This window comes from Limanda limanda, chromosome 16 (assembly GCF_963576545.1).
Source record: "Limanda limanda chromosome 16, fLimLim1.1, whole genome shotgun sequence".
In the NCBI taxonomy this organism is placed as follows: Eukaryota; Metazoa; Chordata; class Actinopteri; order Pleuronectiformes; family Pleuronectidae; genus Limanda; species Limanda limanda.
In genome coordinates this window covers 9923467-9950158 of record NC_083651.1, presented here as the reverse complement: position 1 = coordinate 9950158, position 26692 = coordinate 9923467, and the positions used below count along the sequence as shown (strand labels likewise).

The 26692-nt window shown below is 40.9% G+C and overlaps 2 protein-coding genes across 2 annotated transcripts; one reads left to right on the top strand and one right to left on the bottom strand.

Annotated features, from left to right (window-relative positions):
- The first annotated feature begins 212 nt into the window (after window positions 1-212).
- Window positions 213-13802, top strand: sestd1 (SEC14 and spectrin domains 1). Its single transcript, XM_061088570.1, has 19 exons — window positions 213-433; window positions 1257-1326; window positions 1452-1560; window positions 1822-1912; window positions 2013-2126; window positions 4687-4800; window positions 4915-5009; window positions 5100-5155; window positions 5747-5815; window positions 6021-6178; window positions 7994-8116; window positions 8285-8479; window positions 9132-9246; window positions 9342-9507; window positions 9980-10061; window positions 10169-10291; window positions 10536-10727; window positions 10937-11040; window positions 11124-13802. The coding sequence occupies exons 2-19, from the start codon at window positions 1257-1259 to the stop codon at window positions 11413-11415; spliced, it is 2268 nt and encodes a 755-aa protein (XP_060944553.1). The 5' UTR covers window positions 213-433; the 3' UTR covers window positions 11416-13802.
- A 7-nt stretch (window positions 13803-13809) lies between these two features.
- Window positions 13810-16447, bottom strand: dnajc15 (DnaJ (Hsp40) homolog, subfamily C, member 15). Its single transcript, XM_061088571.1, has 6 exons — window positions 16328-16447; window positions 16077-16128; window positions 15703-15776; window positions 15280-15356; window positions 15127-15197; window positions 13810-14390 (listed from the first exon to the last, which is right to left on the bottom strand). Exons 1-6 carry the CDS (start codon window positions 16433-16435, stop codon window positions 14320-14322), a joined length of 453 nt encoding a protein of 150 aa, XP_060944554.1. The 5' UTR covers window positions 16436-16447; the 3' UTR covers window positions 13810-14319.
- Window positions 16448-26692: the final 10245 nt, after the last annotated feature.

The window sequence follows — 26692 nt, the reverse complement described above, 5'->3', positions numbered from 1 at the left end:
TAGGAAATATATTTTTAGACCATTTGATTAATTGAATAATACTCTTATAATTAAATTATGATTAATAACTGCTTGGTTTCTGGGTATCTGTGGAAATGAACATTGGGGTCCAAGAGAGAGTTTTTACACTGAGACTCCAGGGCTTTTATTTTGAATGTTGCCTTACCGGATGTGATTTTATTTTGTTGCGCTTCACTGAGGCTGCGCAGCTTCACCGCCTGTTCTCTGTGTTTCTACTGTTGTTAAGAGCGAAGAGGAAACTGAATCTCCAGTGTTTAGTATTAATGGAGAATATTTTCAGTATCTGCTGATCCATCAGCCTGAGGAGGAAGAGGAGGAGGAGGAGAACGAGGAGCTGCAGGAGAACAGGAGAAGAGGAAGAGTGGGTTACAAAAACCGAGAGAATATAAAATGCAGCTGATTTGAGTGGAAGGTAAGAAAAGCCTGATCAATACTGGATACTGATCGATCCCTGAAGTTGTCGATGCTGAGTGGATGGAGTCTGGGGTCAGCGGGGTTTGAGCCACAAAAGCCGCAGCCTGGGGTCGCTAATGAATGTGGGTCATTGTGTCGGTGGGCCGAGCCGAACCAAGCCGAGACAAACCGATCCGAGCCAGGGCCGGGCCGTCCTGCTTCTGCAGCCAGGCCTCAGACAGGCTGAGGAAGAGGAGGAGGAAGAACATGAAGCCATGCTGCAGGACTAACTGCTGCTGCTGCAGTTACTAGACCAAGCACAAATACTCCGTCCTCCACCTCTGCTAATAAAGATGATAATAATAGATAATAAAAAAAATAATGATAAAAATCACACCTGTGATAAAATATCAGCTTTTATTCTGAAACCAAGTCAAATAGTAGAGTTGAACATTCATCATATAATTATTTTTGGAAAGTGCGTATAGTCTGCTATTATTATAGTGTCTGCGCATGTTGGCTAAAGTCCAAGCCTGTTGGACTATGTGGACTTGTGTCTAAAATTATGGACTAGTGTGAAAACCTGTGGGCTCGTATCTGACTATGCGGAGTACGGTCTGACTGACTATGTTGACTAGTATAATGTAGTATCTTGGCCTTTAAACTAGTGGCTGAAACGATGGACTATAGTGTCAGACCCTGTTGGACTAGTGTCTCACTATATGGACAGGTGTTTGACATTGTGGACTAGTGTCTGGGCCTGTAAAGTTGTGTCTTATATTGTGCACCATTCTCAGCTGTGAGATTGTACATTTAAGTATCGTTTGGATGTGTGCTTACAGATGTCACACGTTACCATGGAAGCCACCACCATGCTCCCCATCCTCAAGAAGAAACTGGCCTTTTTGTCAGGTACAAAACACACAAACTCTCAACCACAATAAGTAACAAAATATGAGATAACATGCCTAGATGGGTAAAACCAGATTTTCCATCGATGACATTTCTGCCTTCTCTAATTGTCCGTTTTCATTCAGGGGGCAAAGACCGGCGTAGTGGTCTGATCCTGACTATACCTCTCAGTTCAGATCAGACCAGCATGGAGGAGCTCAGTGTCACGCTGGACTACCTTCTCAGCATCCCCAGGTACACACAAACACACACACACACACACACACACACACACATACAGATGCAGTAGCAGACCGTCTGGTGTGTGTCTGTGTTTTAAAGCCTCTGGACCTATTTGATGATTTGTACTTGGCTCTTTATTCCATCATCAGAATCCATGTTCAGATGTTCTAGAAAAGGCTTAAAGGATGATTCCACTTTATTACAACTTGAGTCTTATCGCATCATGACCCTGTTCTGTAAAAAGCTTCCTCACTCTCTCTCTCTCTCTCTTAGTGTGAAGTGTAAGGCCCGAGGTTTCACCGTCATCGTGGACGGACGGAAGTCTCAGTGGAACATTGTCAAGACTGTGGTGCTCATGCTGCAGGTACAAACATGTCTTAACGCCCCTCCATACATGACCACCTTCCTTATTCTGTCGGCTCAATCAACATCTGATGACGCTGACTCTGTCGTTGCTGTTTCAGAATGTGATCCCGGCCGAGGTGTCGCTGGTCTGCGTGGTGAAGCCAGATGAATTCTGGGACAAGAAGGTCACACACTTCTGCTTTTGGAAGGAGAAAGATCGTCTGGGCTTCGAGGTGAGTTTCCCTCACACTCCCTGGTCTCTGGAGCTCTGAGAGGTGACTGGAATTATGCTTTCGGGGTTGTCGGTCCTCCATACCTCAAGAATGCCTTCAGGGCATTTCTTCAAATTTGGTACAAACGTTCACTTTGACTCACAGGTGAGGTGGAAAGAGTTGGGAGGTCAAAGGTCACGGTCCAGAAGAGCATCTCTGGACATTGGTGTGAGGTTTGGTTCCCGTTTCTGCTGCAGGAACCTGACCCGAGATTTGAGTGTTCACCATGAGGTCAAGTTTTAAGAACAACAAGGAGCAAACGTTCGTTGCCATGTTGACTCTGAAGATGTGTGTTTATCTACTGCCTGCAGGCGGGTATAGAGTTTGAGTGTCAGTGGTTCGTTGTTCCAATGCTTACATGCCCTCTTGGATTGGCTGCTCAGGAAGGCAGCTCGAAAAGTCTAGAAACAGTGTTTTTGTTTCAATAAGAGCAAACACACACACAGTCTGACACACACACACACACGCACACGCACACAAGCACACACACAATCATTGATTGTGTTGTTACTTGATATCAAACAGAAACTAATATAATAGCCCTTAGCATCATTATCCGTCCTGAGTGCTGCTGGAAACCTGAGCCAGGATCGATGGTGTGTGTGTGTGTGTGTGTGTGTGTGTGTGTGTGTGAGTGAGATTTTTTAGCTAGCCTCCTCCTCTTCTATGATAACAGATGGTTTTACTGACAGAGATCAGTCTGCACTGTGACCCAGATTCTTACGCCCATGTTGGCTGAACGGCTACTACCGTTGCCGTGGTAACCAGAGCAAGTTGCTGCGTGTGTAGGTAACTTGATTGTTGCTGCATATGGATCCTTGCAGCGAGCGTTGAGATTATTTTACTTTTATAAATCACACTGGGGGTTTTCCTTGTGTTCTTTGTGACTCTAGGACTTTAAGGCTTTGCCTAAAAAACACCAACAGCTTGACTGCATGAAATGAGTTAATTTCTCATTCTCAACGTCCGAGGTTGCCCTTTTTTAAGCTGTGAGTTCATGAATATGTAGTTTGTTGGATTGTTTGGATGCTGAATATGTTTTGTGAGAAGTAATATTCGGTGCTTTGATTAAAAAAATATGCTGCGGTTGAGTTTATTTGCACCTCTGCCAAGGAGGTCATGTTTTCAATCTGTGACTGTTTGTCAGCAGGATAACTCAGAAACGAGTGAACTGATTTCCATGTGGAGGGGTGCAGCAGGACCCATGGAAAAGTCCTTTCCATTTTAGAGCTGATCTGGCTAAAAGGGCGGATCCAGGATTATTTTTCCAATCTCTTTAACATGGCGAGATTGGGCGTCAGAGGGATCCACTCTCTGAGTTCCCTTCTAGTTTAATTCTGTTATAGTTCACCGTGTCTTCACTTACTCCACACACACACACACACACACACAGCTGCTGGAGGGAGATTCCAGTGACAGTGTTGAAATGTGACTCATCTTAACTATGGATTGTGTGTGTGGGGTGTGTGTTGTACAGCTGCTCCAACGTCTGACCTAACATTCAAACACACACACACACACACACACACACACACACACACACACACACACACACACACAAACACACACACACCGGTGCACACTGAGATTCTGCTCCCGTGACAACTGGGACACAGACTTACCACCAGCTGTCTGACTGTCCAGGTATTTGTAAAACAATCTCATAGAAATGTTGTTCAGAGTTCTGTACTATTTCGTTTAAAGAGATCTGTAAAGGCTAAAGTAAAGTAAGGGTTAACCTTGTTTTTATCTTTCTGCAGAAGAAAAAGATGAGCTCACAGGCTTTTCACAAACACAAGTTCGTCTTGTGATCTGAGAACTGTTTGGATCATGGACTGAGGCAACACTTAAAATAATATCTGTTATCAGTGCTGATGTTTGAAACAGCAAAGAGATGGTTTTAAAAATGGCCGTGAGTTTGTTAAAAAGTTGAATAAAGGTTGACAATGTATATAAAGAAGCTAAAATGAGTCAATCCCCCCAAATCTCTGTAAAATACAGAAACAACCTACAGCTCCAGTGTCTGACCTGCATCAGTCACACGTGTCGCTCTCAATGTGGTTAACATGGCTCCTCATAGTCAGGAGCCAGTGGTTAGGATAACATTTCTCTCCAGAACGCTGATGTTTGAAGTATTTACGATCTGGTGTGTCACAGAACTGGAGACACTTGCCACACCCAAAGCTGCCTTTAGACAACTGTGGCTTCCAGGCGTCCCGATCGGGCAAACATGAGCAACATCCCTTCTGAAAGAGGGAAACGTTTGGACTTTTGTTGTTTCTTCAATAGTGTACAATGGTGAATCATCATATCGAAATTCATTTGAGTTTAAATATACTAATCAAAACAGGCAACAGAGGAAGGGTCCGTTGATTATCTAACAATAAATTTAATCTGAACGTCCTCATGAACATGTGATATTCATCAGGCTGGAACCAGCCAGGAACAAAAAGTTTGTACAGGGTAGAGACATAAGAGTGAATCCAGTGTGATTTATATGTGTTTTTGTTTTGTGTGTCAGGTGATCCTGGTTTCGGCCAATAAACTGACTCGTTACATCGAACCCTGTCAGCTGACAGACGACTTTGGAGGAAGTCTGGACTACGACCACAACGACTGGCTCAACAAGAGACTGGTGATTCTCATTTGATTTAAATAAATCCATGGATTTGATGCGTGACTAAAAGTGCTTGTTGTCAAGGTAACCTGCCACCAAGTCCGAGCAAGTCTGGTTTCATCTTGTTTTCAGGTTTTTGAGAAATTCACCAAAGAATCAACGTCGCTGCTGGACGAGCTGTCGATCATCAACGACAGTGACAAGAGCAGTTCGATGGACAAAGAAAAGTACGCACACGTAAAAAAACGTACACAAACGTACACACAAAGGTACACTAGCTATAGTTTAAAGTTGTTTGTCTTGTTCGTTCTCTGCAGATCAGCTGACTCGGCCCTCTTACCGTCCTTTGACCCCGAGACTGTTCTTCAGACTGGTAACTATCATCTTCTCGTCTGTCGCGTGTTATATACATCATCAACCCGCCCGCTCACTTGCTTTGAATCCTCTGGATTATCTCCTGCTGTGTTCTCACGTGGGTTCACTCACACATCTGGACATTTCACTCGTGGGCTGGCAGTGGAAACCGAAGAGAATGTCCACAGCAAATCACACACAGCAACTCACACCCGGCCCTTCAGATGATTTCAAGAGATTATCCAGAGTTCAGTGCACGTCTGAAAGCAACTTTAGTTTGCTGCCACCAAGAACGGGAGCTAGATAGACACTAACGATGGATGAATGATGGATGGTTCGTTGGATGATGGATGGATGGATGGATGGATGATGGATGGTTGGGTGGATGGCTGTGTTCACTGTACTGAGCGGCCTGTGTCTGTGTGTTTGCTGGGCAGAGGTGAAAGGAGTCTTTGTTTGTGGTACCACCCTCCTCCCTCTGCCAGCTCCTTTCATTATCTAACAGCATGTACACACAAACACTGATGTGTTATTGTTTCAGATGCTTTTATAACAGGCTCTCAAATCTCAAACCAGCCCTCTCTTCCCTTTTGTTTGTGTCTGTGTGCAGGTCATGAGCTGCTGTCGGAGCTGCAGCAGCGTCGGTTTAACGGCTCCGAGGGAGGAGGAGGACAGGGAGGTGAGGAAGCAGCTGTGGGTCGAGGGGTGTCGTCTGAAGTGTTTTCTTTGTAGTTGTCTTGTTGAATGCAGTCATTCAGCTGTTCCAGGGCAAGGTCACAGGGACTTGTTGTAGCATCTATGTCTTCAGAAGCAGCAGGACCATCACACACTACCAGACTGTAACCCCACTCCTTCCTGACCTCTCTCTGACCTCTGACCTTCAGGTCCGGCCTGGCGTCCCATGGAGGAGGAACTGCTGGCTCAGCCTCAGGTGATGAAGCTGCTGGACTCACTCAGGGAGCAGTACACCCGATACCAGGAGCTCTGCAGGCAGCGAAACAAACGCAGCCAGCTGGATGAGATTCACACCAAGGTCATGCAGGTAATAAACACACACGCACACAGGCACACACACACACACACACTATACTCTGTAATCTTCATATAATGAAAACCCTGTTTTAAGTCGTTTTTAAAGCACAAATACAGAACACTTTCTGCTTCCATCTTCTCAGATGTGACTTTTTTTTATGATTTTTATACCTCCACACTGAGCTGGAGGTTTAGTAAGATTAAAGACATAAAAAATAAGCTTATTTTTCAAACATCAAAGTTTTTCCACCTTTTAAAACACACAGCAGTTTTCAACTATATGTATGAATCCTTAAGTCTTAAAAAGTCAAGATGCAGTTCATGAGAACAAATCTGTAAACACGTCCTACAAATGTAAAACATTGTACTGCTACTTAATCCTCCGTCTTTCAGTGTCTTCAATGTTTCATCATCCAGCCTTTCACCTTCTGAAACGGTGTCAGTGAGCAGCTTCACTGTCCGGGCTCCTCAGCAGACATAGACTCTGCTGTGGTTACTGGGGTTCATGTGCAGCCGCAGGGGCTGATGGGTAGGCCGACTGTCTTGGAGAAGAGATGAGCCGGGGGTTGTCATGGTAACCTCAACATATTGGTCGCTAGCCTGGAGGATTTGAGGTGGGGGGTGGTGGCCTAGTTCTGTATCGAACTGTGTCTCCTTGTGTGTGTGTTAGCTCTTCAAGGCATCACTGACCTGATAAATACAATTAAAATCCAGATACTGGTACATCTACATGTGGATAGACAGTTCCAGATGATGCTCTGTATTATACTGTTTGGTGAACATTTTTTAACTTCAACTCAAGATCAAATCTAAATCATGATGTTTTTTGTTTGTTTCAGACAAACACACAGGCAAACTGTTTTATGTTCATTTTACAATAAGATAGAATAAGAAAAGACTTAATTCTTGTGCCAGCTTGCTCCACTATTAAAGTAACAAAACAATATAAAAATAGAATAGAGTACAGTGAGTAAAACATAATAAATTAAGTCGAAAAATATTGTTGAAAAATAAAAGTATTAATGTATTTGAATAAAAAATATAAAGTGGATACGGAGTAAAGCAGAACCAGTGACTTAACGTTTTGTCATTACACGCCTAGTTTTATAAAATAATATAATAAAATAAAATGCCAACATTTTATGGGTTTGATTAGGGAAACTGTGATTTTAATACGATATGAACTTTTTATAGAATATAAGGTTTATGAAGAGTCAACATCAAAGATGGTGGTATCATATGACCTCCATCACAGAAACAAGTAGAGCCTGAGGGCCTCCTGTTGGTCGCTCTGCAGCACTGCAGCTCAGACACTCAGAGAAACGTTGCGGAAGGATGGAAATCTTCACTGAGACTGAAATTTGTTTTTCTGAGGAACCTCTGCACATTAGACATTGTGAGATATCACAGAAAGGAAAAGCACAAGAGTAACACACTTGTCAAAAATTCAGATTCATGAGGCCTGAATTCCATTTAGCTGCTTCAGTTTCAGGGTCCTGATGCTGTGAAGGCTATCACACTGTCACGACTTGTCAGTCATAGCCTGCCGATGTTCCTGATGCATGAAACATTATCTGAAGCTTTATGAAGTTATGCTTCATATCGAAAGCACAGAGGAGTCAAAGATAACCTGTCATCTTACGTTTTTGTGCAAACAGGCTTTATGCTCGACTTTTTATTTGACAAAAAACTATATTTACTATGCTGTCTATGGAGGAAATGAATGACACTTTTTGTTCTTGGAGGATCACCTAAAATACTTCCTCCCTTTTCTCTGATGCTAACGAGTTAAATGTTTACATGGATTTCTGTTTGTGTCTCTCAGGTGGTGACCTGGCTGCAGGGTCCAGGGTCAGAGCTGTTAAAGACTCATCAGGCGATCGGAGACTCGATTCGAGCGGCTCAGGCCCTGCAGCAGAAACACGAGGAGATCGAGAGCCAGCACAGTGTAATGCAACACACTGAACACACACGCATCATGTGACGAGGGCAAACTGATAAATGAGATTTGTGGCTAAATACAGATCTTGGTTTGTCTTTTAGCGGGGAGTTAACTGAAGAAAGCTGATGCAGTGTATGTGACTCTGATTCTCTATCGCTGCTTGTGTGTGTACAGGAGTGGTTTGCGGTGTACGTGGAGTTGAACCAGCAGATCGCTGCCTTGCTCAATGTCGGGGAGGAGGAGGAAGTGGTGGAGCTGAAGTCGCTGCAGCAGCAGCTCAGCGATGTCTGCTACCGACAGGCGGCTCAGCTGGAGAATCGGCAGAACGTCCTGCAGGCGGCGCAGGGCTTCCACAGCACCACACAGGAGGTAACACACACTTTTGCCATTTTTTCCTTCGTAGAAAAAAATATACGTAAAAAATATTTTAAGAGCTATATGCTACTACCACTGCAGTGGAGTGGAGCTAAATGTGTAAAATCTGGCGTGTTAAAGAGTAATGCTGGGCTGTAGATAAGTTGAAAAAGCTTAAGAGTCAATAAAAAACAGTGTTTATCTCTTATATTCAGCCAGGAAACTTTTGAAACATGTAGAATTCTAAACAGAGTTTGGTGGATATGTTACAGCTCCAGTTCCTCTGGTTCAGGAAGCCGGGGATCATGGGTAATATCCACTGTTCAGTTGTGTTTCAGTTCAGTGATTGGGACTACGAATGTCAGAGCTCCAATCAACACATCGATAGACTTTGAGCCCAGCATCCCTCAGGGCGCTGTTGTTAAAAGTTACAAAGTGCTGCTTTAAGACTAGCTTGGCTCAAGACTATAGGCAGAAACTGTTTCCCAAACTCAATCAAATGATAATAAATATACAACAATATTAGTTGAAACATTAGCAGCTCTTCAGGAGGTGAACAGAACTAAAAACAAAAATGTCAGGATGAGGCAGAATGTGTGAAAGTAGAGAGAGAACTAAGTGACTTTGATGTTTTTCGAGTGATTACAGCTTTACGTCTACTCTGCAGTTGTCTCAGCAGCTGGACGGTTTACTGGGAATGCTCTGTGCTGATGTGGCGCCGGCCGACGGAGCTTCAATTCAACAAAATCTCAAACTGCTGGAGGAGAAGCTGCAATCTGTCGGTTCGTGCTTTGAATGAAGGCACCTTTGAATTTTTCTCTAAATAACTCATTTCTTTCGTATTTATTAAGTACATCCACAAATTCTCTACCTCCAGAGGCAGGTCTCACCTCTCTGCGTCAGAAGGGGGCATTGTTGATGGAGCAGATGTGCAGCCAGCCACCGTGGTCTCTGGAGGAAACCGAGAGTCCAGCAGGAGAGCAGCAAGACAACGTCCAGCACATCCAGGCTGTGATGGAGGAGATGCAGCTCCGCAAACAGAGGTTCCCTCCTCCTTCTCTTTGTTTCTCAGCTGTAGAATCAAACCAAAAACTTAAAAATGCAACAATGTCTTTGTTTCTTCACTTAAGTTTGAGTCACCACTCTCACTTTCACTAAAAGTTTGAAAATCTGACTCTGTAACAGAATGTAAAATGTGTGACTGACCTCGTCCAGTACATTTTACCTCCCATTTGCTATTTCCTGTTTATGCTGCTGTTTTTCCCTAGTTGTAAAAAGTAGCAACTGGTCAGAGTTTCCGTCCCATTCCTGCTGTTTAATTATTTATTGACCCCATGACCTTTCATTTAGTGGCAACATGCAGTCAAACTTTATGTTTTAGCTACGATACAATACCTCAATTATCACCATGGTGTCTTTTTACCAACTTTTATGTGGTTGTTGTAATTAACATAGTTAAGTTATATATTTGAAGCCGATTTGAAGTCATATTATGTGTGTGTGTGTGTTTTGCAGGTGTGAGGACATGGTGGATGTGAGGAGGCTGAAAATGCTACAGATGGTCCAACTGTTCAAATGTGAAGAGGACGCTCTACAGGTCAGACACACACACAGACACAAAGGCAGACACACACAGACTCAAAGGCAGATACACACACACAGGCACCTACTGTACTGATGGGACGTGTGTGTGTGTTTTCTCAGTCAGTAGAGTGGCTTGGCGAGCTTTTGGACGCCCTGTTGAAGACTCATGTCCGACTGGGTGACGACTCTCAAGAGACGATGACCATGTTGGACAAACACAGGAAGTTCGTGGACGTCGCTCAGGTGAGACACTTCCACTCTACACTCTGTCAAACGATGCTCTGTTAATGTAAATTACTGATCGGAGCCGCTTCGATTAATGGTTCACTCCCACCATTAACACCAGGAACTGATATCTGTGAGTGTGTGGAATTTGTGCAGCTTGATTGAATACAAGGCAAATGTTGGGCTGTTGGCAGGGGTATGAGCTCTACTGACTACAAAGACAAAACACAGACAATAACTCTGTTTCTCTGCTTGTCTGCAGAGCACTTATGATTATGGCCGCCAGCTGCTGCAGGCCACCGTGGTCCTCTGTCAATCTCTGCGCTGTACAACACGCTCGTCCGGAGATACTCTGCCCAGGCTCAACCGAATATGGAAACAGTTCAGCGTCAGCGGTGAAGAGAGGCAACAGAGACTGGAGCTGACTCTGAACTTCCACACCGCCGCCGAGAAGGTGAGACACAGACTTCACGTGTCAGGCGTTGACAGCAGCAGACCTGTGAGTCAGGAAGACATTTAAAAAAAAAAAGGAGACCTGTTGACATTGAGTCTTTGTGACCAGTTATTTAAAACAGCTGACGGCATTGTGACACCCTCGCACAATGTTGCAGTCATAGTGAAAATCTAAATCTGCCTTCAGCACGTGTGTTTGCACTGTTTCAGGTTTTACAGCAAGAGTGTGTCGAGGCCGAGTTGCTGGATGAGGTCGACTCCTCTGGGAAAACTCTGTTGGACAGATTGACCACACCCGTTATCTTCCCTGATGGGTACACACACACACACACAACACACAACACACACAGAGCTCATATATTATACACACTACTTACTCAAGTTATCATCGTTTCAGGAGCGAGCAGTACTTCGGGAGTCCCAGCGACACGGCAACGTCAGCGGAGGGCGTCAGAGAGCGCCTCCTGCTGGTGGAAGAGCAGCGGCTGCAGCTGCAGGAGGTGGGGCTCCATGACGATGATGATGACGATGAGGTGCTGAACGGACAGGAGGCACGGCTCGATGTTATCGGAGAGGAACTGAGTGAGAAAGAAGATCAAGAGGAGGAGGATGAAGTGGAAGAGGGGTTGGAGGAAGAGGAGGCTGGGCCGCAGGATGAAGAGTTAGACACGGCCAGGCAGGACTGCTAATGGACGACGTTAAAGCGAGCAGCCTCAATGAAGGGCTGCTCATTCATTTCCAGCGAGACCTACGATTTTCTGTCCCTGTGCCAAGAAAGCCCTGGGTCACTGCAGCTACTAGTCTCATTCTTACTGCTGCTGTTTATCTACATCTGACTACATTACCCATCAGCCTCTCCGCTCTGAAAGCTTTCCCCCGGGCTATAGTGAAGGATCAGTCCCCTCTAAACGGCACCTTTTGGATCCAATGTAAAATACTGGAAATATTTACTGGAATAATAATACTCATGTCCCCTGATGCTCTCTGACTGTAAAATAACCTTTTTTGGATAAGAAGTCTTCTCCTTCCCAGCATGCCTCTCATTCCCCTATGTGGGTGGAGCTTCCATGGTGCTATCATGGTTTCTGTCTGTGCCTCCTACGACTTTCTCTCATTTCTTGCCTCTTTGCCTCTTTTATATTTGCGTCCTCTCACAAAAGACGAAGCTGGCAGCCGGTGCAGGAACTCAGAGGGCGGAGCTACAGTTTCTCATGGTGTGCAGCGACTGGATCCAGCTCCAGCAGCAACAGTCCCGAACATTTCACCCACCTCCAGCCTGTTAGAGCTGTTCAACACTCAGTTCGACATGAAACTCTCCCGGCTGAATCCACACTACATACAAGCTGAAGAAAATAAACTGCTTTATTGACAAAAACTCAAAGTTATAAGACTGTTTCCATGGCAACATGAGGAAGAGTCAACTGCAAAGCCCAAAGAGCTTCATACAACAATACGACAACCAGATCAGATTAAAATATAACACTCACATAATTTATATAAATCCTCTTGCAAGTCGTCGAAAATGTTCAAGAAAAAAATTGTCCTATTCACAAATGACTGCCAGACTGTCAAAGCCATAGACTGTAAATAAAAATGGACGACGCACCTCCCCTTCTCCCCACCGTACAAAAATGAAGCCAAAATACCAGGGTGACAGGAGCCAGTGATGTGGCTTGGAGCCGTGTATGAGTCAGTCATGATGCTTCAAGCTGTTTTTATAGCATTCAATAATTAACTAAAGCCAAACTTACCAGGTAACCTAACTCTTGAACTCCAAAAAGTGCCTAATATGTTAGAATATTAACCTTTTTTTAATGTGAAATATTTCTTTAGTTTGGTCCACGTCCCTTCTGCTAACATGGAAGAGGCGTGCAACATTACTGCAGCAAGCTACCAGGGAGGGATCCAGGTAATTTGGCTTCACTTTTGGGGAGCTGTCATGTCGTTCATCTTTATATACAAACTGTTGTAAAAGCGCACAGTAAAGACTGTTTAAAACAGGCGACGTAATAAAGCAGGAAAATAAAATTAGAATCAGTTTTTTTGTTTTTTTAAACTGATTCCAGTCCAGCACTCAGTCCAGCAGGCGGCCTTGAGAAAAGCAAACTAATTTGTGTGCACAATTTGATAAATGAAGTATAACATACACGAAAAGTCCTGCATTGTGTGCCTAGACACTCTCGTTTTCTTGTATTTGTAAGATATGTGGATACACATCAAGGCTGCTGAACTAAAGATATTTTTTTCTTTGAGATTCTTTACATGTGTTAAAAGCTTTTAAAGTCAAAGTTTAGATGATAAATTGTCTGTTTTAAGGTTCAGGTGACTGAAGTCTCCGCACTACAGCAGGAGAGGAGGCAACATATGATATAAGTCAAGAGGATGGTTCACTAAATTGTGGGCTCTGTATTGTAGAATGTCCCGATTCGACCAAGCGAATAAACTAATGGCAATGGACCAAGGAGAGATTCAGTAAGAAATCAATTTTAAAGGAGACATGTATATTCTTTGTGTTAAATGGGTTGAAAATGTCTTCAAAGTTAGGCCAATACTTCGCATCGATTCCAAACATTTGCATAATTCACACCTAGCAGCTTGATTTAACCTAAGTCATGAGCATACGTTGTCTCCTTTCATTTCTGTTCGACTTCATGCTGTTTCTTGTTGAAATGTTCTCTGGGACTTGTCAACATCGTTGTGTCCATGATGCTCAAATCTTTCAAGGACCCAGAGGCTCCAACCACGCTGCTCTTCATAAAACCCTCTGCCTTCATGATGGAGATCGAACCTGCGCCGCCCACTGAGATGACCTGACTCCGCTGGAGTCGAGTCAACAGACACACAGGTTTCACTGTGACTGGTTTGCAGCCACGGTGACATCAGAGAAAGACAGATTCATTTTTTTTATATTTATTTGATTGATTTTTTCAAGCTTAACAACCTTGTGATTATTTGCTCTTTTCTTTTGACCGGTAACTGCTGCTGTAAGTGTAACTGCTAAATGCTTCTGTCCTCTCAGTCCAGTAACATGCAGTGACTTCATGACCTCATCCTCAAAATAAAGACGCTTTTTGAAGGTGCTGTCTGAAATATTTTTTTTATTAATTGGTCACAAAATATTTTCACATTTAACATTGAGAGACAAATCAACAAAGTCTAACCCACAGTCGCATATTAATAACACAACATGAGTTCAAAGGAAATTCACTCCTCGCCAAAAAAAAAGCATTTTCACAAAGTCTTCAGCAACAAACATTCAAATTTATTATTCTATTATTAATTGAAACAGATCCTCTTTATATAACACATTACATACTCATATTTCGTAAGTTCACTCAGTTTCATGAGCAGTTATTTCTCATGGATGTACATCAGTTACCACTAGAGGGCAATGATACAACATTTGACAGACACATTTACAAATTGTCAAGGTCGTGGAAGAGAAGTTATGTGACAATCTGAAGACGGACAATGTCATTATAGTTGTTTTTTGTTTTCCTCTTGCGGAGCCTGAGTGGAGGTCCAGGTGAGGTGTTGGTGTTGATGGAGGAGTACAATGGAATTAAGTGATGGAAGCTTTTAAGCAGGGCAGGTCATCGTCGCATCTCCTTGTCCAGAAGGTCTTTGGCCTCATTGATCTTTGCTGCGATATATGGTGACCCACCTTCACACACAAACACACAACATTAAGTGTGATCCGAGACCAGGCTACTCACTGAGTTATATGCATTTAATCTAATTTTAAAAAGTGTCCCAAATCTATATCATGTATAAATTGTAGTGAATTGGAGAGAGTAGATGTTTCAGATTAAGGCCTAAATGGGCCAAACATGAGTAAATTATTAAAGAAATATGACTATGTGTATAAAGATATAAAGCTCTGAAGGCCTATCTGTAAAGTTACAAATTGTCATAATCAGATTCCTCCGATATTTCAGTTTAGATAGGGCAAATTGTGACCATCTATGTGCACATTATTGTGTTGTAGCTTCCAGATGTTTCGATTCAGATATTTTTAGAGCCCAACCTATATGATCTTTTTGAGGCTGATACTGATATAAGGAAGTAAAGAAATTCTAAAATGTCTTCTTGCGACAAAGAACTGTAATTGAGTTTTGATAAATTACAATTAAACTTTATAATAAATAACTATCAATAAAATTAAAACACAAATACAACTCAATATATGAAACTTGAAGTTCCCTTTTTACATTTCTGTAAAAGGATCGAGACACAAATAATACCTTTTTTATTCATCGACCAGTTATGATTGGAGTATTGCAGACTATTTTGAGTTCTGTCATTTAAAGAGTCAGCGGCCGACAACAACACACTGAGGAAACAGGAAACCTGGCCTTGGGTAAAGCTGATGAAAACAAGTAGGTGTATAAAGGATGTACCTTTATCAGGGTGGTTCAGGACCATGATGTTCCGATGGGCCTCACGTACCTTGGACTTGGTGCTGACCGGGCTGGACACAAAATAAAACATCCGTGTGAGAAGACTTAGACTTATTAAGGTAAAACTTAAAAGAAAATAAATGTTTGTTTTACCTTATGCCGAGAATGAGGCTGGCCTCTCGTTTGGTCATCTTCTGATCGAAACCTCCTTTGTAATACGATGAGAAAGACTAAGGTGACAGAACAGCATTGAGAACATTGATTATATGAGTCTTTCGCAGACATATCAGTATCTGCGTTTATGTTTGCAGATAGGAAAACCCAAAAATTTTTGTCATATTTTGGTTGTATCTTTTTACTTTTATTGATACTAACTCATGATACGGTTAAGGGTTAAACTGCAAAATGTCAAGCCTCACTTAAATTTAGAAATAAAGGTTTTGACATCAAGGAATCACTGCCAATGTTCTTTAAATATATATAGATAGGATGATACAGTATAGGAATTATTCTACTAAATCACATCTGTCGGGCTCTACCAGACGGGTTTTAACAGGAGGTTGATGAATCACTCACCGAGGTGGGCATCTTCTTGACAGTGTCAGAGAAGACTTGGCCCAGAGGCTTCCACAGCTGGAATGCATAGCGCCCTGTGGATCAAACACAAAGCACATGAAACAGCGTATTCCAAACCTACAGAAGCATATTGCCTTCACTTAGAATTCAGCATTCACACAGAAAAAAAATCTGCTCTGTTTTTCTGAATTAATGAGATCAATTTTGTTTTTTATGAGAAAAACTCTTATCTGTTTTAAGGGATTTATTTCGTCACGAAAACAGAACACACCTTTTCTCATGAAAGCAGAAAATTCAAGGAGCAGAAGTTTTTCCTCAAGTCAAGATAGTACACTGCAAACTAACAAAATAATAATTGTTATTATTATATATACCTGCAAATCCTGCAGCAGCCACACCAAGACCAACTGCTATCAGAGTTCCTCCCTGTCACAGAAACACATAATAACACCGCTGGTTAAAGGAGTGTGCAGAAGCGTTAGTTTGTCCGCCGGACAGTGCAGCACAAAGGTTCCCCCCGGAACCACTGACAGTGACGGGCCGGTACGTCAGCGGTCATAGAGGTTAGCTGTCGGTATGAAACAGGACCGACTCCACAAAGGTCTTGAGAGGAACAGACACTCACCAGTCGTCCGTCTATCTCTGCGTCGCCCCTGTTCTTCGTCTGCGGTGCGTGTTCAGCGTGACGCATCGCGCCTCCTCCATCCACGCTCATCCCTCCGCTGTGCGCCATGTTGTTTCCTCTGCTGCAACACCGGAACAGGTTTGGTTAAACTTTTCAAAATAAAGGCAAAGTGAACCATAGTCAGTGTTTGCGGAAGGACTGGACAAGCGGAGACGCTCCACAGGGAGCCCGAGTAGTTTCATCAAATTGTGATAACACCAAAATATATTGCGTTACTAAGTTAGTAAGTTGCCATTTTGAGACACAGAGTAATTAAGTCATCATATTGAGTTATGATTATAGTAAGCGCTACTTAAACCAGCCTAGTCCTGTTCCTTTAAACTCCGCACAACTCCTATGTACTATCACACATGGGCCCAAAAAGGCTTTATACAACTCCACCATCTTTTCCATAACAACCAATTCATAGACCTAACACAGAATTACAACTTGGCAGATACCAATTTTTGGAATAGATACAGTTGAAATCTATAATTAAAAAATAAATAAATACAACTTATAACTCTGCTTGAACCTCCAAAAAATATAAATAATGTAATACAATTTACGAATCTAAATAAACTAATATCAAAAATCTATAGACTATTATTAACCTCAGGCAACTCCATATCAATGCCAACAGCTAACTGGAATTTACACGGTAACATTTTTCACTTGATAGAAATAAATAAAAGCATCTTTGACATGACGAGCAACACAAAGCTACACAATTCAATACAAAATAATGACTGAGGAAATATTGACACATAGAGCTGTTCAGGCTTGGACTCTGATCATGAGACAGAAGTTTGGTGGTGATAGGACAATGCACAGTGGAGTTATGACAACATTGTCTCCTTTGACCAAGGATGAACCTTCGTTGTACCTCAATGTTTACACGGTTTGAAGAAATGTTCCAATTCTGAGAGGGAGAGAGACGTAACCTTTGCAGGACATAAAGATTCTTTGATCTTTGACCACTGTCACTGCAGGAATGGAGTTTGCTTGTTTACGGCTCAGCATCAAAGGATTCATGGTCCATGTATGTCCGCGTTACAGAACATCGTGTTTTATTGGCATGTAATCAAACTTTGACGTCACGCCACGGTCACACCATGTGACGAAAAATCAATCTGTGAATAACTTTTAATCTCCGTCTTGTTGTGATGACACTCATCTCAATTTGAGGTTGATCCGATGAAAGCCCTGGTACAAGTACATCAAAGTAAAAATGTGGAATATGGCCAAAATGGCCACTAAATGCAAAATAGCAGGCTTCCTGTTGTGTTTTTCCAATTGCACCTAAAGACTTTTTTGTTTGTCTGGTCATGATACACCTGTATGTTCATTTTTGTGAAGACCGGTCAATGTGAACGCGTTCCAGGGGTCTCGAGGACCACAGTTGAGCCATTTTGCGACGCCCATTGAAAATTCCTCCAGAATACGTAAATTTTCACCACTTTCTAACTTTTTGCAAATTTTGGTAAGAATTTGAGCATGGTAAAGCCCTCAAAATGCCAATTCATTTGCCTGAATAATAATAATAATGATCCTTACAATTTCAATAGGGCCTCACCATACTTACTTTGATGTCAGTGCTCGGGCCCTAAATACGGTTGAGGAATAATATAATAAACAAATAATAGACAAATACATGAAGAACAAAATATATTATTATTATTCAATAATTTATTTTTAACGAGAACACTCCCAAAAAGCGGTCTGGGAGTAGTCCAAAGCACGGAGCTGCATAGGATCTGCATGGGCCAACGTCCTCCTATGGGCCTGGACATGGATCAACGCAAGATCCCCCCAAAAATGTAGAATACAATTAACAAAGGGGAAGGGGGGACTCGCTGACCCACACCGCTTATCCTCTAGTTGGGCTCATCGCTGTGGTGCTGGTGGAGCAGGTGGGGGAGAGCCATTTGCCTGGTCATGTACCTGACGTCAGTTCCTGAAGAGATGAATATTAATTATTAGGATGTTTTTTATATTTGTTATTATACTATATTATAGTGTATATGCATGTATTTACTAATATATGTTATTTTGTTTTTATCATTATTATTATTTATTTATTGTTGATGTTGCACACACACACCCTATTTCATCTCTACTCAAGAAAACGTTATTTTACGAGGTTATCATACACATCACTTTACCTGCATTATGTTATGTCTGTGTGTACATAGTTCTGTGTTTCTTGTCTATTTTGTGTGTCACTTTCTGTTATCACCATTATTATTATTAAGAAAAATAAAAAAATACGTAAACTTACCCGTCTCTTGTAGAAAAGGATGTAAGCATTTTTTTGATAATGAATACACACGGATTCCCCTGCTACATTTGTGACATAATTGTCATCATATATGACCCAGGAGTCAGTGGCATCATCGTCAGCTAATTCTCGCCGGACTCCCGCACTAACATAGTGTCCTGAAAAGAGACAAACCATTATTACAAAAGGTGCTCTGATGTGTGGAGGTTATGAAAGGTAACCCAAGATAAGGCAGTAATAATTTTGAGACCAGGACCAAAACAGCAAAACAAACATTCACATTCTCGTATTGAGAGAGGAGAATTGTTACACCTCCTACTAATAAAGAGTTTTGCTTTTGTATATACAATAACAATAATGTTTAAAGCCAAAAAACAACATTTTATCAGAAAAATTGTTAGAAAAACCTACATTGGTGAAGTAAAAATGAGAAATAATCATCATAACAATCAACTGGTCAGTTCCAGCAAAATGACAGATGTAGAAAAACGCAGCAACTTCCTTAAAATATCTTAATTTACAACAATAAAGAACTTAAAAATATATGCTTCTACCACTGATTGACCTCATGTATCTATAATATACCCGAGTACCTGATAGAGGACTACAGAATGGGACAGTGTGACACTCACTGTGTGATAACTAACCTGAGGTTGCATTGCATCCAAGGTGGCTGATGAAACTCACCAGACTGTACCAGCCATTAGACTGAGAAGGAACAAATTTAACAACTGGAAGTTACAGTCACTCACATACAACACCAGAACTCACTTACCAAATGTTGACTTTGTACTTGAAGTTAGGTGAGTTCTTTCTTACCTGGTGGGATGAGACCAACAGCTCCCTACTAATATTTATATTGTTGTGAAGTTTCTTCAGGGCCATGGACAAAGTGTAGCAAAAACGCTTCACATGCAGGATCAAAACTCTGCAGCCAAAAAATAGAAGAAAGTTTATTTAATAATTTGTATTCATGAATTAATCTTAATTTGATGATCAAAATCGGTGATCGCTAAATTAAAGTTTAATAGCTAGATTTCACTTTAAACCTTGTTCTTCACTAAAAGTAAAATCGGTTGTACACTATCTTACAATGAGAATTAAAGTAATCATCACTTGATTTTTATTGTGATGGACAACAAAAAAAGTGAGAGTCTGAAAGTTGATTTTTACATTGTGAGGAAATGTTCTGTGAAAAATATCAAGTAACCTTGATGTTTGATTAAGGAAAAGTATCTGTTGTGGTGTAACTGTGGTGGATGTGATGCCAGTTACCTGGGCAAGGTTTTAAAGCTGTACTGTTGGACGGAATTTGTGCCACCACAGGCACACTTGTAGTCAGAATCTGTCTCCTGAAAAACAATACAGAGATGATATGTTATCAGTGATATACTGCATGAGAGAGAGAGAGAGGTGTATTATTATGTATGGGTGTGAATTAAAACTGTAAATATGAGCAATGTCCAAACTTTGATTTGTCTCATACACAGCGACCAAAGGTTCAAATGATAATATGCACGAGTGAAGAGTACTATGAGATGTGTGTGAGTTCATGGGATGACGGCACTAGACAGGGACAGCAGTGACTCACTAGCAGGTAATTGTCGAGCATGTCCTGAACTGATTCTTGAGGCACCAGGTTTAGAGACAGGTTGTTGAACATTTCCTCTGTCCTAGAACTGTGTCCACATCTGCAATATAAAGGAACAACGTGCATATAATTACAGACGCAAAGGTTATGACCAGATGAATTTCCAGTCACGTACACAAGAATAAAATACATGTGTTTTTTCTCCCTGTGGATTTACCTCCTGCAGGTCCTGGTGTTCTGCATCTTGAACGACAGGTGTACCTTGACGGGGCATTTGTAGACTTTTTCCGTCTTGTTGGACAATTCTGTCATCATAGGGTTCAACCTTTCGATGTGTTCAATAAAGGACGTCAGAAATTCATGAGCATCCTGCAAATGGAGAAATGCAGAGGGTTCAATGCACAGAGGATAAAATCATGATGAAGAAGACACAAGACAAACCATCAAACTAGCCAACACACCTTCTGCCCCATGTCCGAAAATTCTGGACACCTCCTAGCCACTTCCATTTTAAAGGTATAGAGGGCGTTGAGTTTCTTTTGTTCATCAAGGGAGTGATGACATCTCACAATGCTCATGAATGCCCTGTAGAGGGTGAAAAAAAACAGATGACCTCTGCTGTCACATCTGACATTTTAGACCTGCGTGTTTGTGTTAGCATCAGTGTGATTGTGTGTGGTTGCAGTACATGAGAACTCTAGCCTCGGGGACCATCTTCCACGCATCTTCCTGGCGGCCAATGTCTCTGATGAACTCCATCAGTGTGAGCAGACTTTGGAGGCTGGAGTTCATGTAGCAGATTTGAGCGGGGTTTGGAAACCTGTCAAGGACGAAGGTGTTTGGCAAAATAACTTGAATTTACGAAAGTCCCACAAGTGAAAACAGCTAGTGCTAAGTATTTCTATATTTGAAGCTTGAGTATGTAATCAAACAGCAGGTGATCAATGATCAGCTGATTTAATTTCTTGTATGTGTGTTTATGCAAATTAACTCACCCAAGACCAGTGTTTCTCTCAGGGGAGGGAGACCCGCCCAAGAAGTCATGACTGGTTAGAAGGCGACAAAGACAGAAATGCAAGTCAACATGACAGACGTGTGTAGCATTTATTCTCAAGTGACCCCTTTTGAGGAATTTTTCAATGTCCTCACAAATTACTGTATTTGCCACTATATATGAATGTATATTGTATATCACACATCATATATGTACAGGAGAATAGTGCCTGTCTAAATTCAACAGATATTCCCTTCTCTCTCTAAGCAGTACCCAAGGTTAGGTTACAGATAAAGGGCCCACCAACAATGCAATGTAGCGTCTATGTTGAGGGTCTTTGCAATGTAGAGGGAGAGATATATGCGGAAGCTGTGGAAGACATCGTCAGACTAGGGGGTGACAATTGCTCATGTTACTCTGTTAGCATTTGTATATTGTTGCACCTTCTGGTCTCCTTGATGCATCAAGTCTAAATTAAAACCTTCTGCATAAGACATCAGCTGCTGCCTGAGTTCTCCTTTCACCAACTCCCACAAAACTTCCATAACAACACCCATGGCTGAATTAACACAACCAATACAGTGGAGTAGAACAACAAGAAGAAGAAAATAAACATACTTTTCTCAAGAACATTTCTATAAACAACCAAAAGAAACCTAGTAAAATTCAGGATCTGTCTGATGAAATAATGACTAAACTAAACAAGATTACAAATCTGATCAGGCTTTCAATGCCAGTATGCGATTTTTACTATGGCTACAGTTCAGTTGGAAATATTGAGTTTTTGGATACGGAACTGCTACTGCAGGTTTCTTTGGTTTTAAATATGAACTTGTAAACTGTGAAATATATTTGCCTTTTCCTGACACATGCTGACAGTGATGTGTAATGTGTCTCTTACTCATTGTGAGGTTTCTGAGAGGTACTCGGCTCTGAGTTATTTAGGTAATTTCCAAAGTCATTCTGTTGGAGGAAAAAGAAAGTCTCATGGTTCAGTATTACAGTTACACACTTGTTTTATGATGTACATGTCCAGACCACTGAATATGTGGTTTATGTGAAGCTGTAGAACTTTGTGTGAGACTTACCTTCATAATGTTGTAAATTCTGTACTCCTTTCCCCCCTTTTCTCTCTGATTTGTATGTCCAGCTAAGATTTTTGCAGTTGCTGGAATATACATGGAGTCATCTCTCCTGACAGACACAAACACACCTGGTGATTATTTGTATTCTTCTGGGAACATAATTATTTTTAAACTGTATTTAAAAATTATTTTTGATAAATGAATTGTATTTTTTTTTTTCATCGATTTAAAAATTAAAGGAAAGTCTCAATCAGTGACAATGTATATGTGCTGTCTTTGTTATGCTAACCTTTTATAAACTATTTCACTGAGGTAAACCTGTAAATGTTAATTTAAGACACAGCGTGACATTATTTTTGGTAGTGGTGGCAGGGAGAGGCTTCCACTTACCACTCCCTTGAGATGGAGCTTTGTCCTGTGTTATCTTCTTCTGAAAATGTAACTTTTTTTTTCTCCTGTAGAGTAAAACAATTTTTTAATGCATTTTAATTGTCCAACATTATATATAATACATATCTTATTAGCTTCTCAAATCTATTCAATGTGAAACCTTACCCCCGGTTTCTTAAAGAGATGGTCTCCTGAAAGCATCTTCCTGATTGGCTGTTCAGTGGCAGTCTTGGCAACTGAGGGACTGTCTTTTCTGATATAGTCTTTCTGTCTCTTGTCATCTGGTTTTTCATTTTTTCCAGCTGCTCTTGTAGTTGCTGGAATATCTGTGGAGTCACCTCCGCTGACCGACACAAACACACCGCCTGATTATTCTTATTCTACTGTAAACAAAGTTCTGGCTGTTGATATAATCTGTTTTTAAAAGGATAAATCAACAATTTATACATTTTATGACACACTGAGCGCAAAGCCTGACTTTGTCTAATTGGAAACAGAAAACCCCACCAGCCCATACAACCCTGCTAAAAAATGTGATGAAGCACTTAATTCATCGTGCTTACCTTTTATAAACAATTTTACTGACGTAAACCCGTAAATGTTAATGTAAGACACAGCGTGCACAGAAATATCTGAAATTCTTTCTTTGGGTAGTGGTGGCAGGGAGAGGCTTTCACTTACCCCTCTTTTGAGACGGGGCTTGTTTCTCTTTTATCTGTTTTTGAAACAGTTATTGTTTCCTGTAGAGTAAAAAAAAAGTCATACATTTTGATTGTCCAAGATTATAAAACAATACATATCTTATTAACTTCTAAAATCTATTCAATGTGAAACCTTACCACCGGATTCTTCAAGAGGTGTTCTGGTGAAGGTATCTTCCTGATTGGCTGTTCAGTGGAAGTCTTGGTGGTTGAGGGACTGTCGTTTGGGATGTGGTCCTTCTGTCTCTTTTCATCTGGTTTTTCATTTTTTCCAGCTGCTCTTGTAGTTGCTGGAATATCTGGGGAGTCTCCGCCGCTGACAGACACAAACACAACGGCTGATTATTCTTATTCTACTGTGAAGTTCTGGCTGTTGATAAAATCTCTTTTTAAAAGGATAAATCAACAATTTTATACATTTTATGACACACTGAGAGCAAAGTCTGACTATGTCGAATTGGAGACAGAAAACCCCTCCAGCCCATACAACCCTGCTGAAAAATGTGATGAAGCACTTACTTCATCACATCATAAGAATAAAATGTACCTCAAATTAGAATGTAAATTTACTTAAAAACTAGAAAAAAATATATTTAATTAAATTTTTTTATTAATCTTAATAAGTCTCCCTCAGTTGAAATGTACATGTGTTGTCTTTGTTATGCTAACCTTTTATAAACTATTTTACTGAGGTAAACCCGTAAATATTTATGTAAGACAAAGCGTGCACAGAAATATCTGACATTCTTTTTTTGGGTAGTGGTGGCAGGGAGAGGCTTTCACTTACCTCTCCTTTGTGATGGAGGTTTTTCCTCTTTTATCTGTTTTTGAAACTGCTTTTGTTTCCTGTCAAGTAAAAACAAATTCCATAAATTTGAATTGTCCAAGATTATAAAAGAGTACGTATCTTATTAACTTCCAAAATGGATTCAATGTGAAACCTTACCACCGGTTTCCTAAAGAGGTGTTCTTGTGAAGGTATCTTCCTGATTGGCTGTTCAGTGGCAGTCTTGGTGGTCGAGAGACTGTCTTTTGGGAGCCGGTCTTTCTGTGTCTTCTCATATAGCATTTTATTTTTTTCAGCTGCTTTTGTTGCAATTCCTGGAATATCTGTGTAGTCAACTCTGCTGACAGACATACAAACATCTACTGATTATTCTTATTATACTGTGAACAAAGTTCTGGCTGTTGATAAAATCTCTTTTTAAAAGGCAGATCAACTCAAACCAGACCCAGTTTTCAGTGTTTGGTGTAAAAGCAGTCGCAATGGGGTTGTCAATCAATAAATGTTATTTTATATGGTTTGTGACGCTCTGAGCCAATCCCATTTCTCCCCTTAGCCCTTCCCCTTAGTTTTTTGCTTGTTCACTTGTAGGGGTTGGGTGTCCCAATACCTGTTGGGACGGAGGAGTAGGGCCGAGGGGTAGGGCTTTATAACCATCAAAACGGAGATTTTCCTGACCCTCACTTCAAACCTAGGGGTACCCAGAATTCCTTGCGATCACCAACAAGCTGGGAGAGAGACCCACGAATGTAGTATTTTCTCCATTATTAAGGATTAAAAAATACGTTAATAACTGCAATAACTTAGTTTAATATTATTTCAACATAGTCATTTTTTTCACAACAACCTTTAAAAAAAGATTGCGTGCAGGCTAGCCTTAGCATGCTAATGATTTTTTTTTTTTTGCATGATAATCCTGTATTTTCACATAATTTCCTGTCGCATCTCCCCTCTTTGAAGACACACGATGCACTTGATTGAACCCACGTATAGCAGCGATGTTATGGAACTTAACTGCTCCTCTTATAACACATCATCCTGGCAGGGTTTTATCGGAACACTGCTAGCAGCCTGTGTGATTTTGATTCAAAAGTGAAATAATGCAGAGCAGCCAAGCTTTTCAATTTCAAATATCATTGATTCGTCTGCATTGGCATATATGCTATTTGGATATTATAGTGTTATCCCTTTAATAACTGCAAATAATAGCATTGGTTTATTAAAGATCCCAGCAAGGTTATTACAATGACATCCCCGGCAACACTTTTGTCTGGTCTATTTTCATCGATGAATACTGATGACGTGTCAGGTTTTCATGATGACTACTGATGATGTAACGGCTTCTTGAAGGGCTGTCTGAATTCATAGGGGAAAATTTCCTCGACAACCCATTGTGACTCTGTTTCAAGGGGCAAGAAAACCCTAGAAAACAAGGGGTAAGGGTGGGGGTAGGGCCAAGGGGTGAAATGGGATTAAGCCTTTGAGTGCAAAGCCGGATATGTCGAATTTGAAATAGAAAACCCCACCAGCCCATAAAACCTTCCTGAAAGATGTGATGAAGCACTTACGTCATCAAATCACAAAAATCAAATGTATTTCAAACTTTAATGTAAATCTGCTTAAAAACTAGATAAAAATATTTTGAACGAAAAGATAATTTTTTTAAATTGTATTAATCTTAAATAATCTAACTCAGTGGAAATATACATGTGTTTACTTTGTTACGCTTACCTTTTATAAACGATTTTACTGAGGTAAACCCGTAAATGTTAATGTAAGACACAGCGTGCACAGAAATATCTGACATTCTTTTTTGGGTAGTGGTGGCAGGGAGAGGCTTTCACTTACCCCTCTTTTGTGATGTAGCTTTTTCCTTTTTTATCTGCTTTTGAAACTGTTTTTGTTTCCTGTAAAGTAAAAACAAATTCCATACATTTTTATTGTCCAAGATTATAAAAGAATACATATCGTATTAACTTCTAAAATCTATTCAATGTGAAACCTTACCACCGGTTTCCTAAAGAGGTGTTCTGGTGAAGGTATCTTCCTGATTGGCTGTTTAGTGGCAGTCTTGGTGGTTGAGGGACTGTCTTTTGGGATGTGGTCCTTCCCTCTCTTCTCAAATAGAATTTTATTTTTTTCAGCTGCTTTTGTTGTAGGTCCTGGAATATTTCTGTAGTCAACGCTGCTGACGGACACAAACACACCTACTGATTATTCTTTTTCTACTGGGAACAAAGTTCTGGTTGTTGATAAAATCTCTTTTTAAAAGGACAAATACGCTCAAACCAGACCCAGTTTTCAGTGTTTGGAGTATAAGCAGTTGCAATTGGTTTGTCTGTCAATCAATATTATTTTATACGTTTTGTGACACTTTGAGCGCAAAGCCTGATTTATGTCGAATTGGAAACAGACCCCCCCTGAAAGATGTGATGAAGCACTTACTTTTTCAAATCACAAAAGTCTAACTTAATTTCCTAAAAAACTAGAAAAAGGATTG

Excerpts from the sequence above, each read along its gene's own strand:
- dnajc15 (XM_061088571.1), bottom strand. The coding sequence starts at position 16,435 with ATGGCGCACAGCGGAGGGATGAGCGTGGATGGAGGAGGCGCGATGCGT. Across the intron at positions 15,777-16,076 it reads GGCTGCTGCAGGATTTGCAG|GGCGCTATGCATTCCAGCTG; the intron begins GTATATATAATA and ends TTTGATCCACAG. Across the intron at positions 15,198-15,279 it reads AGCCTCATTCTCGGCATAAG|CCCGGTCAGCACCAAGTCCA; the intron begins GTAAAACAAACA and ends TTTTGTGTCCAG.
- sestd1 (XM_061088570.1), top strand. The coding sequence starts at position 1,257 with ATGTCACACGTTACCATGGAAGCCACCACCATGCTCCCCATCCTCAAG. Across the intron at positions 8,117-8,284 it reads AGATCGAGAGCCAGCACAGT|GAGTGGTTTGCGGTGTACGT; the intron begins GTAATGCAACAC and ends GTGTGTGTACAG. Across the intron at positions 8,480-9,131 it reads TCCACAGCACCACACAGGAG|TTGTCTCAGCAGCTGGACGG; the intron begins GTAACACACACT and ends TCTACTCTGCAG.